Raw genomic sequence first — 15,828 nt, 5'->3', positions numbered from 1 at the left:
AGATGAAATTATTTTTTTTCACCTGGGAGGGCTGATCAGAGAATGAACCCTCTATAGCCTGGCAGAGTTAATTTCAGGGGTGGTGCAAAATTCTCACAACTTTTCACATACATAAAAACACTAAAAGACACACATGCTGTACGTGCACAGTGACACACACACACACACACACACACACACACACACACACACCAAGGCGCTGCTCTGGTGCTGATCTTTGTTGCCTTTCCTTAAAGCCAGCTGACTCCTCCTCGTCCTCGTCCTCCTCCTCTTCGCCCTCCTCCTCCTCCTCTTCCTCCTCTCACCCCCCTGTGGTAAGGCCAATGGTACGCTCCAACGGTAACCTCGTACGCCTCCCTACCTCCTCCACCATCCCTCCATCCCTCCATCCTTCCATCCCTCCTTCTGCTACGCCAACCATGGTATGATCCAAAATTGTGGCTTTTCGTTTGTCCTGTCAACTCTCCTCTATTGCTCCCGCTGTCATCTTCTGCAGCATGTCCAGAGTTATATTTATGTAGCTGTTGTTTATACTTTTTACATGTTTATATACAGTATATGTGTGTGTATGGTGAAGGACACTGTATTGTGCAGGCCTAGTATAACTGGAGTCTTGTGACTTTCCTTGAGTGGCTATTGTTGTTGCCATGGTGCCCGCTGCCCCCACCTCCCCCCATGGCTTGCAACTCGCTCCCCTTCCCTTATGGGTGAGGTATCTGTAGTGCTTTGTCATGAGTGCAAGCCATCATGGTCACGCTATCACGCTGTCTCTCTTTCTATCACTCTTCTCCACTGGCCTGCTGTCTATCTTTCTATCTGTCTAATCTATCTGTGAATCAGTCTGTTTGGATGTCTCTGAATAATTCAAACTATTCTTTATATTCAAACTCTCTCTCTCTCTCTGTCTCTCTCTCTCTCTCTCTCTCTCTCTCTCTGTTACACTGTTACTGTACCTCTCCCACTCACTGCCCCACTCTCTTAATGATGCAATGGTCCCCATTGTGGTCCAGTTGTGGTATTACATGCAGTACAACATTTTGACTTACTCTCCTCAGAAGGATTTTTCATTTTCAGCATATCTGTCGTTGGAGTTTGGGACAACTCATGTCTTGGGTTACTTGTCAACACTACAGTTTAACCAGAAATGTGACATCTACCTTTAGAAAGTACCCAAACTGCTCCCAGTTTTCCCAGAGATATAGAAAAATGAATAATGAGTGTGGTGAATATTACCATCTTGGATTTCTATAGAAAATGTTTAGAGACAAGATGAGTTATTTCTCTGAACACAACTCTAACATGTGTTATGTTGAAAAGTAACATATCACATCTGTTATCCCAAACTGCATTAAGATGTGTGGCGAATGGCTAGTTCTTTTGAGAAGCACACTGTGTTTTCTTTGTGGGATTAGCATAAAGAATTTATGGCCTCTTGGAAAAACACAAATGGCATGAAACAGATTTAGAGGTCAGATAGTATGATCTTTTTAGGGTCACATTTATTTCCACAGTGAAGGCAGATGTAGTATGGAACTGTTGTGGCTGCATTGTTATGGTACAAGTGCTGCTTTTCTATGCAGTCAAGTTTATTTTATGCATACTTGATAATTGTCACTGCTGTATAAAGGCTTCACCTGATCCATGTGCTGCGGTGTAATTGTAAATAATATACTGGGTCCTTAGTTGCTGTATTAACTGCAACTGCATCATGCTTTACACAAATCCTGTTGTTGCCTTTGTTTTTCTGCCTTTTGTCCCTGAGAATGAGCAGCAGCAGCATGAATAAATAAATCTGTATTAGAATAGCACTCAGCGAGATGGCTGAATATTTCATCATGGAGTTATTTTGTGTGGATGAGTACTGGGACAATAGACAGTTAGAATGATACAGTGCCTCTCAAGCTTGTACTTCAGAGCTTTGCTAAGGCATATTTAGAATAAACTGCAACTTTCCAAAGTATACCAAATAATAGATTGCTTAAATCACCTTGAGGGTTGAAATAATGCATGTTCATTGCAAGAGGTTCTGCAAATAAAATGATTGTAGGGGAGAAAACAGTTTTAGAAGACCATAGTCTTTTTACCTGGAAGTGGCTGCATTAGGTAGTAATATCTTTATCTGCCTAAAAGTCATCTTTGGATTGTTTCTCCCGGTGGCCAGTTGCTCCGTGACAAACAAACAATTAGCCTGCCTGCATGATTTATTGAAACAGGAATCTGCCTGCAGGCTAGAAATTTTGTACTGTATCTGTTGTGAATTGTTATCATTGATTTATGAAAGAGCTTGCCTCTATCGATGGAAATCTCTCTGGCCCGGTCTCAGCTATTAAACTTTTAGTCCGTACCGGTGCAAAATAATCCAATTATTCAGATTTGTAAGATGATTTACTTCAGGGGCTCCAAATGTTTGTTTGTCAAATGTCATTGCAAGGCTGAATTAACCTGTAATCGGTTATAGAAACAACAACCAAGAGTGTGTTCTTAATCTTGATTATGACAGCATTGAGGTAATGAATAAGTAACAGCAGAATGCCTGAACCTGTAATATCAGTAAAGACTAATGTGGACGTTTATAGTTTTGATGGTTAGGTGCCTTTAAAGACTCTTGTTGCACATTTGGACATATATATAAAGAGAGGTTGAAGCAGGTGTATTTAGGAAGCTGATAGGTAGTTTGTGAATATCTTTGTTGCCAAGTGATTTTTCCATGAAGCCACAAAAATAAGCATGATTGCCCGATTCTCTCCCAGATCTCTTTTGTCAGTTGATTTTGATGGGATTTTGTAGGACGCAGATTTCCATTTATTAACTCAGTGTGTGTGTGTGTGTGTGTGTGTGTGTGTGTGTGTGTCTGTGTGTCTGTGTGTGCGTGCGTGTGTGCATGTATGTGTTATACATATTTACATCCACATACATATGTGTGGGTGGGGATATGCATACGAATGTTTCTTGTATGTCTGCATTTCTGCATATGTCTGTGTGTGCATGTGTGTATGTTTGTATGTTCATCTTTACCTGTGTGTGTGTGTGTGTGTGTGTGTGTGTGTGTGTGTGTGTGTGTGTGTGTGTGTGTGTGTGTGTGTGTGTGTGTGTGTGTGTGTGTGTGTGTGTGTGTGTTCCCTCCCTTACCTTTTGCATGTGTCCCCATGCGTCCTGTGTTTTTTTTCAAAAAAAACCAAACCCCACCAAAAGGGACTGCAGAACTCTGAAGAGAACGCCAGGATCTCCATCACCTTCTTCCGGCTGTTCCGCGTGATGAGGCTGGTGAAGCTGCTGTCTCGCGGGGAAGGGATTCGGACCCTGCTGTGGACCTTCATCAAATCCTTCCAAGTGAGGGGAGAACCGGACACAACATGCTAGAGCAGGGGGTTGGGTTTACACAGGACTGAAAGGAAGAGGGAAAGTGGAGCTTTAACCCTAACGTGACCCAGATTGGAGCCCTTTTTTGGAGGCCACTATCTTATCTACGTTTCACTTTTCAAAGCAGAGAATTTTTGTCATTCACACTTGGCATAGCGAAGTTTATTTCCCATATGTAGGTATTAAAATGCCATTTGATTAGAATATACTAATTTAATGTTATTAATACTGCGCAAATGATCTTGTAATTTCCGATCTGAGTCACATAGGGCTAAAAAATATCCTTGTTCTTGTGTAAATTCAGCCTGGTGGAGTCTCACAAGCCAGCTCTCCTTTCCTTGCCTCTTCCCTTCTCGTCTCCACCATCTATTTTTGCAAGAAATCAGACGGGTGGGATGTCGCACAGTTTAGTCTATATGGGGAAAGAGAAAAAGAAAGAGGGATGGTGTGAGGTAACGGAGTCTTTTTACAACGGCAGGGAGGGATGTAGGGATATGAAGCTAGGAAACAGGCACGAACTTAACCAGCAATCTATTTTCTTCTCTTTCGTACTCATCTCTCCTCCTCTTCCTCCACTTCTTCTTCTACCCCCTTTTCCCTCCAACACCCTACTACTAACCCCTGAAAGCTCACCATTCCCTGTAGCAGGTTAAGCAGTAGATAAGTGTAACGAAGCACTCCACCAAAAAATGAAATCATTTGATAGAGAGTTATGGGGAAATGGAAATAATCTGTTCTCTCTCTTGTTTTAACTGAGGCGGGCCTCTTCATGTCACAGTACATTACACAGTACACAGTACAAGTCATTGGAATTTGAAACATTAGTGATTCAGCAAAAACCAGACTCATGGTGTTGGATTTAAAATCAGCAGTGCTCTTGAATGTATTACTGTACACTAGTACAATGTACTAACACAGATAAACTTTTTAAGATCACTGTACCCTTTATTCTTATTTCATTAATCTGTGGATTACATATTGACAGATAATCAAACATTTATTCGTCATGATTTGGCCCCGCCCTCCCAGTCACAGGGGTAATGTTAGCCAGGAGCTCAGTTCCACACAGTCTCCCAGGTGTGTGAAAATAGAAAACAAACCTTTTCTGGCCATGGTTGGGTCATGTACGATATGTTGGGACTGGTCTCCTGGCTAAACGCAGAGAGCAGTTTGTATTTTACTGAGGTTTTTCACTCCTAAGTCAGATGATTTGTTCTGTGTTTTTTTTGGTGTTGTGCCACACAGGGCTGCAGATCAGTTCACTTTCACTTCAGAAAGTACCAATATATTTTTCACATTGCACCTGCTAATTTGAAAAACAAATAAGTGCGAGGTCAATCAACCTATTTTAACAATAAATTCCAAAATCAATTGTAAACTATTGGATGTGTAATATTTGAATGAAAGTGAATGGACATCAGCTTTGGTGCAGGATAATACTGTCGACAACTTGTCACTAAAGTGTCTCTCTCCTCTTTAGGCTCTGCCCTACGTAGCTCTGCTTATAGTGATGCTATTCTTCATATACGCTGTCATCGGCATGCAGGTAAGCTGTTGTCTTGTCAACTTGTTTCCTTCCCTCTGTTGTGTTTTCTTCTCTCTCCCTCTCTCCTCCAGCTGGCCTCCATCCTGTGTCTGTCCTCCTGGAGTCTTGTCTTCCAGAGTTCCTGTTTGGTCACGTCGTCCCTCTCTGCACCACTTCTCTCTCTCCTCTAGCTGTTGCTCCTGTTCCTCTCCCTGTCTGTCCTTTTTATCCTGTTGAGTTGTTTGTATCACTGATGATGAGAGGGACAGCGGCCTCTAGTTTCGATTATCCCAGCGAGCAATCACTTCCTCCTGTCAATGCTGACGTCATACCCTGTGTGCTGTGACTACTTCCCCTCCTGTGCAGATGTTTGGTAAGATAGCGCTGCGGGACCACACACAGATCAACAGGAACAACAATTTTCAGACGTTCCCCCAGGCAGTGCTGCTGCTCTTCAGGTGAGGAAGATGATTACACTCCTCATCTTGTGTAGTTTTCCCCTTTCTTTTCCTCCCTCATGTTCCTCCATCTTCCCACTCCTCTTAACATCTACCCTTTTGTTCATTGTTTCAAAGCCAATGCCTTCTACTCTTTCGACATTATCATTCTGCTCTTTTTCTCCCTCAATCATCAATTCCTGTAATGTTGCATCAACAATTATTTTTCCTTTTTTATCTTCTATATATTTTCTCTCTTCCATTTACTCTGAAACGCATTTTATATTTCACATTAGAGTTTACCACTGACATTTTATGACAGCAGACAAAAACCACAGAAACTGAAAGAATAGATCAGATATGATAAACTATGTTATGTTTTAGCAGACATTCAATTATTTTTGAAAGCATTTTGACATAAAATCATAAAATAGCATATTTTATATTTGTTCATATTCTATGTGCTGATCCCTTCATGGAATATTATAGCAATGGGCTTCCATTCAGAGAGACAGGATACTTGAATACTTCATATTGCTGTGTTTATATCCAGCAAACAGTCAACAAATAATAGCAAAGCCCTCCAACAATGATCAAAGAGTGAGAAAGCTCAATAGAACTCAAAACGGAAGACAGTTGATCTACAGCTCAACAAAAGCAATTAAGAAATATTATTTCTTTGCTGTTGCTCTGTAAATTCAGTGTATCAGGATATAATAATGATGTGATCATTTTTTTGCTCTTTATGGTGTTCACACTAACACTTATGCATATGTCTGTGTGTGTTTATGTGTCTGCCTCTCTCTGTCTTTGTATCTATGCGTGTGTGTGTGTGTGTGTGTGTGTGTGTGTTTTACTATATGCTTGTTCACGTCCATGCATCTATATATTTTAATGTTAATGCATAAATGCACATGTGACTTCATGCTGGTTCATGGGTGCGCACATGCACACAACTATGCATGAATGTGTACCTCTAATGTATCTGTATATGCGCGTATCTTTGCATGCATATCTGCGTCAACGTGTGTGCACATTTGTGTGGGTGTGTGCATGCATGTCTATCTATCAGATGTGCAACAGGTGAGGCATGGCAGGAGATCATGCTGGCGTGCTCGCCCGATCGGCCGTGTGAGAAAGGATCAACTAATGAGAACAACACGGCTAACGAGGACTGTGGCAGCCAGTTTTCCATTATTTACTTTGTCAGCTTCTACATGCTCTGTGCCTTTCTGGTGAGTACAGTGAGAAAGAGAATTTAGATTTTTAATGTGCCTCTTCTAAACAGATTGAAAGAAAATATTTCATATGATTACAGTAATCCCACTTAATAAATTACAGTTAGGCAAGGTGGCAAACACACTTCCAGAAAATGAAAATGTTATAAAAGTCAAGCCTGCAGGTGGTTAGCTTGCAAAAAGACTGAGCAAAAAAACTACATGTAAGAATGACATGTTGGGGTTTTATTCGGCACACTATTTCTTAGCCCGGCACAATGACTTCCTGGAGTCTCAGACAGCTGTTTCTTCCTGCATCCAGTCAAGTGCATCACAATGCAAATAAGCCCCAGGGCTTCATTGTGTTATCCTGACTTTGTTTTTTGTTTTTTTAATGTATGGTGCAAAGCTGTATCGTATCTTATAACGAAATGGTCAAATGAAATCAATCAATCAATCAAGTGCTAACCAAAGCTAACCATCCCCTGGCTATAGCTTCATATTTGACCGTACAGACATGAGAGTTGTCTTGTCAAGGATGCAAACTATTCCTTTAAATGATAAAGATAAATAACTAAATAAAAAGTTTTACATTGCATTTTACATTCAATACATGTTATAGTGATTCACTGCATGATGTTATAGGTCATAATTTGAAACAGGTAATCCATAATCGTCTAACATGTATTAGTGTAGTTTCTGACTGATTCCGGATTCTCCCCAGATCATAAACTTGTTTGTGGCCGTCATAATGGACAACTTTGACTACCTGACACGTGATTGGTCGATCCTGGGGCCGCATCATCTTGACGAATTCAAGAGGATCTGGGCTGAATATGACCCAGAGGCTAAGTAAGTTTACAGAGAATTAACAACATGACAATATGTCATCCAAATAATTTTATCATTCATCTGCAGAGGTTGTGTAGAGAGTCACTTTAACGTGACGTCTGTGCTGTTTCCAGGGGGAGGATAAAGCACTTGGATGTTGTGACTCTGCTGCGGAGAATCCAGCCTCCCCTCGGCTTTGGAAAGCTCTGTCCACACAGGGTGGCCTGCAAGGTAAACAAACACGCACACACATGGTGCCACAAATGCCCGAACATTGTGTGAAGGCTGCAGAAAATATACAAAATATTTGATTAGGCTTTCAAATTCAGAATTAATTCTGCTACTATTTTGGAGCATACTTGAAACCCTCTCTATTTGCCAGCTGTAAATATACAGAAATTTGTCATTCTTGATATCAATGTGATGACATATTGACAGCTCATAACACCTTCCATAGTGACTCAAATGGCACATTGACAACAGATTGTGCACAGAAAATATTTTAGATATTTAGACAGTGAAGTCCTTTCATAGGAAAATAATAGTGACCATAGTGTCAAACCACTGTCTGCTCATTTTCAACAAACTGTCAGCTGCCAATAGATACTGGCAGCTGACAGTTTGCACAGGAAATGTACCTGTTTTATTTATTTTTAAATGTTCCATGATCAAACAAAATGTTCTCTCTTATGTAGCGTCTGGTGTCGATGAACATGCCTTTGAACAGTGATGGAACAGTGATGTTCAATGCCACGCTGTTTGCCCTGGTCAGAACAGCACTCAGGATCAAGACAGATGGTAAAAGACACACAACCAAACAATCTAACGCAATTGTACAGGCACAAGATACACACGCATACACAATGGCGGACACATCAGCACATATACATAGTGTAGCACATAAGGAATTAGGGAATAGGGAATTAAATGTATTACAGTCTTGCCCAGTTTCAGTGTTTTTCTTCTTTTTTACTTTTATTTACTGCGGGAAGTTACATATTTACACACATTCACATCTGGAAGCTGGCCAGTACAACCCCAGTCTGATCTAATGGCCACTGAGCAGCTACACTGGAGCAGTTGGCATCAAGGGTGATGAGGGAAGTGCTGATTTTTTACTTTTCCCACCCTGATTTATACACTCAACTAATCCCAACCACACAATGTAACATCGCTCCTGGCACATAGCAATCCTGGGAATCCTTAGCCCGAGTGTTAAAAGAACAAACAATATACTGTCCCATAAATACAAATACAGACACACTTGTGTTGAGGCTTTCACACTAATAAGGCTGTGTAGTAATGAAGTGTGCAACTATTAAAATACTTTAAACCTTACAGTATGTATGCTGTTCGTGTGTGTGCAGGTAACCTAGAGCAGGCCAATGAGGAACTGAGGTCAATAGTGAAAAAGATCTGGAAGAGAACCAGCATGAAGCTCTTGGATCAAGTAGTGCCCCCTGCTGGAGGTTGGTATACTCTGCACCACAGTTTCATACTCTGGAATTTAGCTCATCCATATCTAACAATAAACACAAATCTATAAAATGTGCACTTAACACTTAATAATCATTACACTACATGCTGCAATTTCATTTTTCAATTTTTTCATTTTGTTAATTACTTATTTTAAGTATTATTATATTATGTTATATTATATTTTAAGCGCAATTGTAATATTTTTTTATTTCCTGCAGATGATGAGGTAACAGTCGGGAAGTTCTACGCTACCTTCCTCATCCAGGAATATTTCCGCAAGTTTAAGAAGAGGAAAGAACAGGGGCTGGTGGCCAAGGTGGCCCCCAAAACTGCCCTTTCTCTGCAGGTACACAAACATACAGAGAATGTTTCCCCTTGATCATAAATCTGTATATATTCGTCAGGAAATCCAGAAGACAGCAGTAGATGTTTCAAATTGTGACTTTGAGGGATCCCAAAATGATTAAAGAAATGTGAGGGGGGATATAATGTACAGCATATACCGAAGTAGGCTTTTTTATTATTAATTAAAAAAAAATCTTTTCTGTAAGTACAGATGCCTTGTTTCAGAGTTTTGACGGCAAAATAAACATGCTGATCACTGTGTTATTCAATGAAATGTGTGTAGGCGGGCCTGCGGACTTTGCATGACATCGGTCCAGAGATTCGGAGGGCCATCTCTGGAGACCTGACCGTGGAGGAGGAGCTGGATAAAGGCCTGAAGGAGCCTGTGTCGGCTGCATCCGAGGACGATATCTTCAGGGTAAAGGTTGGATACACACACCCTCACTCACTCTCCAGAGAGAGAGAGAGAGAGAGAGAGAGAGAGAGAGAGATGGATGATCGGCATCCAGCTTGAAGCCATATTATTGCTCCATTCACAGACATGGACATGCATGTGCTCAGAGGTTCAAAAATACATCTAAAAGGCCTCATTCTCCACCACATAGCTTGGCTACCAGTTATTGCAGATACTGAACAAAATTTTAATAATTGGTCTATGTATTTTAGAAGCACATCCAGTGGCTGCAAAATAAGAACAGTTGAGCACTGTAACTGTAAGCCTCTGACAGAAACCTCATACACTCACACACACACACACAAACACACAAACACACAGACATACATACTTCTTCGCTCAAGGGTGAGTTATGCTAGTTATCAGTCTCCATTGTCATTGTTATTGCCACATTCATGCACTTTGTTTTGTTTACTTCTGTATTTCGTTACTTTTACGTACAATATGTGACACAAATGGACTGAAATATGTGTTTTTTAGAATTTAGACCAATATTTAATGCCTGATGTATTCTGTCTCAATCATTCTGCTCCCATGTCAAAGATCATATGTTAAAAATACATATATAGTTTTTGAGAATACATCACAAATATAATCTCTTCTTAGTTTGTTAAACAAGGCCTTTGCTTTGCATTTACATCTTGGCTGAGTAAAGTTTTGTTTCTGGTGAATGTGACTGTAGACTGAGTGTTTGAGTGTAGTAAGATATAAAGATATTTTGACTTAAAACATTATTTGGATTCCCTGTCCTTTTCCACAATTCTCATCTTCGTTGTCATCGTTGCTTTACTCTCTCTCTCTCTCTCTCTCTCTCTCTCTCTCTCTCTCTCTCTCTCTCCCCTTCTCTTTTACCCTCTCTCTTCTCACCCCCCAGCGTACCGGTGGGTTGTTCAGCAACCACGTCAACTACTATAACCAGAGCGATGGCCACAGTTCCTTCCCACAGTCCTTCACTACCCAGCGTCCCTTGCACATCAGCCAGAAGGGCTCCCCTTGCGAAGGCGAGAGCCCGTCCCACGAGAAGCTTATGGACTCGACCACTTTCACCCCTTCCTCTTATTCTTCATCAGGCTCCAACGCAAACATCAACAATGCCAACAACACTAGCATGGTCGGGGTGACGACACAGGGAATCAGTCGATTCCCAAGCCCGTCCATAAGCACTGTGGACGGGCACACAGGACAGCCACTCACCCCCATCCTGCTGCCAAGATCTGCATGGTGCTTTCCTCCAAAGAGGTGAGTGCAGGCCGGACAGCAGGTTACATCTGCATTTTATCAAGTGTTTAACATTTTTTTCTTTTATTGACTTGGTGTTTTGGAGTCTTTTATCCTTTCCTATTTAATGTGCTCCTGAACTGAGACAAGAATTATTAGTCTGTCTCTTTCATTTCCTGACCATCATCACAGATATTTGGTAAACATAATAAACATGACATTTCATTGCGGACATAAATGTTCTTCTATTTCCTTCACTTTCTTTTTCCTTCCTCCTCTCTTTCCCTGTCTCTTGTCTCTGGTGGCAAGCAGGACGTGTTTTTATGACACCCTCATGCGGTATGTTGCCAGGGGACAGAGAGAGAAAGTGTGTGTGTGTGTTGTGTTGTGTTAGTCCCCTAACTGCGTGCCAAAGGTTTCATAATGCTACATAAAATGGCATCGCTGTCAGAGTGCTATAGTGAGACTTGCTATGCACATAATGCTTTAGTTGCTATAGCAAAAGCCTGGCTCTATGCTGTTACTATAAAATCTGCCGCCAAAGCCATGGATAGACTGTTTGGTGTAACATGACCAAACCTTTCCTATCAAAGGCTCTTATTGCTGCTGTCTGGGTTAGACACAATGTCTGCTCTTTGTCTTATGTTCTGCTCTTTGTGCTCTGAACTTTTGCTCTGGATAGTCATAGTCTAGCAGCGCTTTAGACTTCAATTTTTGTTTACAAAATGTTTTGATCCTAGAAGGTCAGCCCACAAGACAGCTCGGTCATAGTTAATTAGAGAGGAGCGTTAAACTGACTCACTTTCACTGTGTAGAGACAGTAAGTGCTCTAGAAATAAGTGCTCCAGTACAAAGCAAAGTACAGTATAAGCTTTCCGATGCATCTCTTTGCTTGATTTAGCGACAGAGGTACCTTGACCCAGCTTGATCAAACTCATTAAGAACAGTCAGGATTTAATCAAATGCTGTTCTAACCCACAGTTTGCTGTGGAGCAGCTTACATAGCTGTGGATTAAAGGGACATCTTGACATTTAGAAATTCTATTTAGTTTTTCTTCTTGAAGAAACAATTCGCACATCCAACAATTCTTCTGTGCAGGTATGTTGGAAAATATCACAAACTTGTAAAAAGGAAAATCCTGCACTCTGCTCTTTCTATAGCATCACCATTTATAATTTAAAAAAACTAACCGAAACATTGATGCTATAATGGGATGCTATAGCAAGAGCAGAGTACAGGATTTTCGTTTTTTTCCAATTTAGTTCTTCTTCACCAGACAGTTCTTCGTAGAAGTATATGTGCTGATGCCTAAAAAAACTAATAATTATTTGTATTTGTGAGTGTCTGTTATTAAAGAAAATGGGTAGTGCTAACTGCAAGCTAAGCAGTTTGTTATGACTCTTGGTTTTTATTTGAAACACAACCATTAACAAATCATTTTTTTGAAACTTGAAATGTCAGGATGTCTCCTTAAAGCTTAAGTCTAGAGTATGAAACAGATATGTACAGATAGGGTGACAAGACATCTTTGGAATACAAAGAGAATACAATTTAATACAGATTATATACAGAGATTAGATTAAGATTGTCTCAAGAAAAGAAAACCAAGATTTCAGTATTAAGACTTTCTTGTGTTTTCTGCTAACAAAATTGTATCCAGGTTAATGTAGGCATTCCGTCCACTTCTTGAGAGATGAGCAACAAAGACAGCATCTGATTCCAGGACTTTATTTGCCTTTATTTTAAATGATGAGAACAGCATAAAAAAGTACCTGTTTAATTTCCCAGTATGCCTACAATAAAATTCTGGTCTAGCTAACAACATTAGCTGTTATGAGCCATTATCTTATCTGTCCTAATTTTTGTTTTTTAAAGATGTCTGCACCTCAGTCGTGCTATCAGTTTGTCATATTCCAGGTGTTGCCTTCGATGCTTTTTACCGTTACAAAATTTACTAAATAGTTGTAATTCACACCGGCTTCTCCTTCTTTTCCTCTAGCTTTTTCTTCGTCTCCTTCCTCCTCTTTCTTTTTCCTACATGCCTCAGTGGGTTTCTCAGTCTCTCCTCCTAAGCTTCTCTCCGAGTTTTTTGCTAATCAGCTGCTTCTTTTTTCTGTTTATGTTTACATCTCTTCGCATTTGTCCAATTGTTTTTCCATCTGTGGTCGGTGTTTTGTTCATTTTGTTTGTTTGTTTGTTTTGGTTGTGTGCTTGTTTCTTTGTCGGTAGCTCGGACTTAAGTGACAGCCGTCTGCCAATCATCCGAAGAGGCGAGGGGTCAACGGAGGAGACGTATGATGAGAGCTACGGCGACGACAGGGAGTACCACGAGGCCGACCACTCGCTCTCCTCTGACATGTACTGCTGAAACACACAAACACGTCCTTTTCATCTCTAAATGTTATTGGTTTCGGGGTGTGTCTTTCATTAACTCCTCTTTGTGTGTCCGTGTGAACTCATTAGGCTGGTGTATCATGATGAGACATTTAAGCAGTTGACTCCCATGGAGGAAGGAGAGGAGGTAGAAGACAGAAGAGGAGGAGGAGGGTGGCAGTCTCCAAGGAGAGTCTTCCTCTGCCCCACTTCTCTGGGTGAGTAGACATGTGCAGATAGACATCTTTTACAAAAAATTGTTCAAAAGTATTGCTCCAATGCCTATTTTTTCTATACATGACAATTTTTTTTGTGTTTGCATATTTGTTGTGTGTGTGTATGTGTGTGTGTGTGTGTGTGTGTGTATCAGGGCGTAGATCGTCCTTCCATCTGGAGTGTCTCAGGAGACAGTCAAAGCCAGACATCTCCCAGAAGACGAGTGTACCGCTACATCTTGTACATCATCAGGTAGAAGATGCCCACAAAATAAACACACACATACTCTCCCATTTGGATGCACATCAACAAGTTGTAAATACAGTATGTGAAGTTAAACTCCCGTCCATGCTGTGTCTCCCCCCCCCACCCCTCCTGTTCCTCTCTTACACTGTCCCTCTGCTCTATCCTCCTCCAGGCTCTGGCAGTTGCAGGGTTGAGTCCTCTGCTAAGAAGGAGTCACTCCCCTACCCTCTTCAGCCAACTGTGCTCCACGCCTCCAGCCAGTCCCTTAGGTATACTACATCCTGTACACACATCAAAGGCAAAACATGTTGCATTCAATTTCTTCTGCAAGCAGAGTTATACCTTTATTTAATGAGGGAAAAAGCAGGTCACTGAATCCAGAATAGTGGATTTTGAAGTGCATATTGTTCTTGTCATGTTGCAGCTTTGTTGTTGTACTTGTTAAGATAGGTTTGTTCTCCTAATGGTTGCTTCTCTCGTTTTTTATTCTAGCCCATGGCAGTGATGCCTCGTACCAACGAGTGCCCTCTCTAAGGCTAGAGGGCTCCTCCTCCCATGAAAAGCTCAATACCAGCTTGCCCTCTGTCAACTCTGGGCCCTGGTAAGACTAAGTACATTGGAAAGAGCTGTTAAGTCACAGTACAATTGTCCAAGAAGCAATTATGATGATACTCATGATACTGTAGGAACAACAATAATAATAATAAACTAATGTATTGCTCCTAGGTACAACGACAGTAATGGGAACAGCCGGGTGCCCAGTCCTAGCCCCAGCGTGTCAGTGTCCAATCAAAGACCACAACGGCCGGTGTCGCTCACAGTGCCCTCGCTACTGGGCAAAGACTCCAGCTCACTGTGTCACGGCAGCGCAGGCAGTCTGGTGGAGGCGGTGAGTGTGTGTGTGTGTGCGTGTGTGTGTGTGTGTGTGTGTGCGCGTGTGTGTGTGTGTGTGTGTGTGTGTGCGTGCGTGCATGCGTGTGTGCATGCGTGTACAGCTTTGACAAGGTTACACGTTCGTCTGGAGCTAAAACAGTCCTCAGTTTTGAGGATTTGCTGCTTTTCTTTGTCTTATGTCAGTGATTCCCAGCCTGGGAGTTAAGACCTCTGCAGTGGGTCAAATGATAAATTCGAGGGGTTCATGATATGTTCTGCTACACAATGTTTAATTTGTATGTTTTTTAGAGAAATGTTGGGTAGTTTTACCTCTTTAGGCCTTAAAACGTATAGAATTATGACACCTGTGACGAGGGGTCGCAAGTAGACACTGCTTTATATTTAATTTAAAACAAGCAATTTGATGACCATTGGCATTTTCCATTATTTTATAGACAAAACAATTTATCAAGAAAATTATCTGCAGATTAAATTAAATTTAAATGAACTAGTACAGTGCCTGTTCAAAACGTGACTGTTTGGAACGGGCCGATTGCTTGGCATCCTGTGCTGCTTGTAGCTTTCTCCAGAACCATTGTACCCCAAAATTACTTAGAGAAGGACCCCAAAGCACTGTATACTACCGACTTACTGTGTACTTCTACTTCAGAGGAAAACAGTGTACTACTACATTTACCTGACAGACAAATGTTATGGTTACGTTGCAGATTCAGATTTTTACTCACAAAATATCACAATTAAAATATGGAGTAATCACAGACATTTGCCTCATGGACTCATGGCGGTGCACCATGCGCCATGCGCCATCCATCCGGCCCCTTATGAGAGCCAATCAGCAAAAATATGTGATCAACCACCAGAGCCGGACCGAGTACAGAGACTAACGGCGGTGCTGTCTCGTCTTGACATTATTATCATTAACGAATTTGGATCTTGGCTCAACAGCATTCAGTGGCTTTATTTCAGCTAAAAATGTAGTCAATGTTAACACAGTCACAGTCCGACGGAATGGCAGGACAAAAAAGACGAAGTGAAGAAAAGTTTGGTTGGTACAGTATATCCAGCAATCATGTAATGTTGGTAGCAGCAAAAAGTCAGAGCGAACCGCAATCAATGAGCCCACTACGGATGTAGCAACCTCGCCCCCACTGCTGTACAGAGCCTCGTACACACACACACACACACACACACACACACACACACACACACAGATGGTCCTCGATTTATAGTTA

At 41.3% G+C, this 15,828-nt stretch overlaps 1 protein-coding gene across 6 annotated transcripts in view; it reads left to right on the top strand.

Annotated features, from left to right (window-relative positions):
- Window positions 1–15,828, top strand: part of cacna1c (calcium channel, voltage-dependent, L type, alpha 1C subunit) — a 203,343-nt gene that overhangs the window by 176,277 nt on the left and 11,238 nt on the right. For 3 of the 6 annotated variants that reach the window (XM_028570199.1, XM_028570200.1, XM_028570205.1), the window contains 18 exons: window positions 237–422; window positions 3,193–3,330; window positions 4,841–4,906; window positions 5,252–5,343; window positions 6,395–6,557; window positions 7,264–7,391; window positions 7,505–7,601; window positions 8,066–8,168; window positions 8,738–8,839; window positions 9,068–9,195; window positions 9,478–9,612; window positions 10,523–10,887; window positions 13,097–13,225; window positions 13,331–13,458; window positions 13,611–13,708; window positions 13,875–13,971; window positions 14,195–14,303; window positions 14,429–14,591. In XM_028570199.1, coding sequence (XP_028426000.1) covers window positions 237–422; window positions 3,193–3,330; window positions 4,841–4,906; window positions 5,252–5,343; window positions 6,395–6,557; window positions 7,264–7,391; window positions 7,505–7,601; window positions 8,066–8,168; window positions 8,738–8,839; window positions 9,068–9,195; window positions 9,478–9,612; window positions 10,523–10,887; window positions 13,097–13,225; window positions 13,331–13,458; window positions 13,611–13,708; window positions 13,875–13,971; window positions 14,195–14,303; window positions 14,429–14,591 — 2,427 coding nt within the window. The remainder of the gene's footprint in view (window positions 1–236; window positions 423–3,192; window positions 3,331–4,840; window positions 4,907–5,251; window positions 5,344–6,394; window positions 6,558–7,263; window positions 7,392–7,504; window positions 7,602–8,065; window positions 8,169–8,737; window positions 8,840–9,067; window positions 9,196–9,477; window positions 9,613–10,522; window positions 10,888–13,096; window positions 13,226–13,330; window positions 13,459–13,610; window positions 13,709–13,874; window positions 13,972–14,194; window positions 14,304–14,428; window positions 14,592–15,828) is intronic. The other 3 variants (XM_028570201.1, XM_028570202.1, XM_028570203.1) reach the window with 3 other exon arrangements.

This window comes from Perca flavescens, chromosome 23 (genome assembly GCF_004354835.1).
Source record: "Perca flavescens isolate YP-PL-M2 chromosome 23, PFLA_1.0, whole genome shotgun sequence".
NCBI classification, from domain to species: domain Eukaryota; kingdom Metazoa; phylum Chordata; class Actinopteri; order Perciformes; family Percidae; genus Perca; species Perca flavescens.
This window is presented reverse-complemented; position numbering and strand designations above follow the sequence as displayed.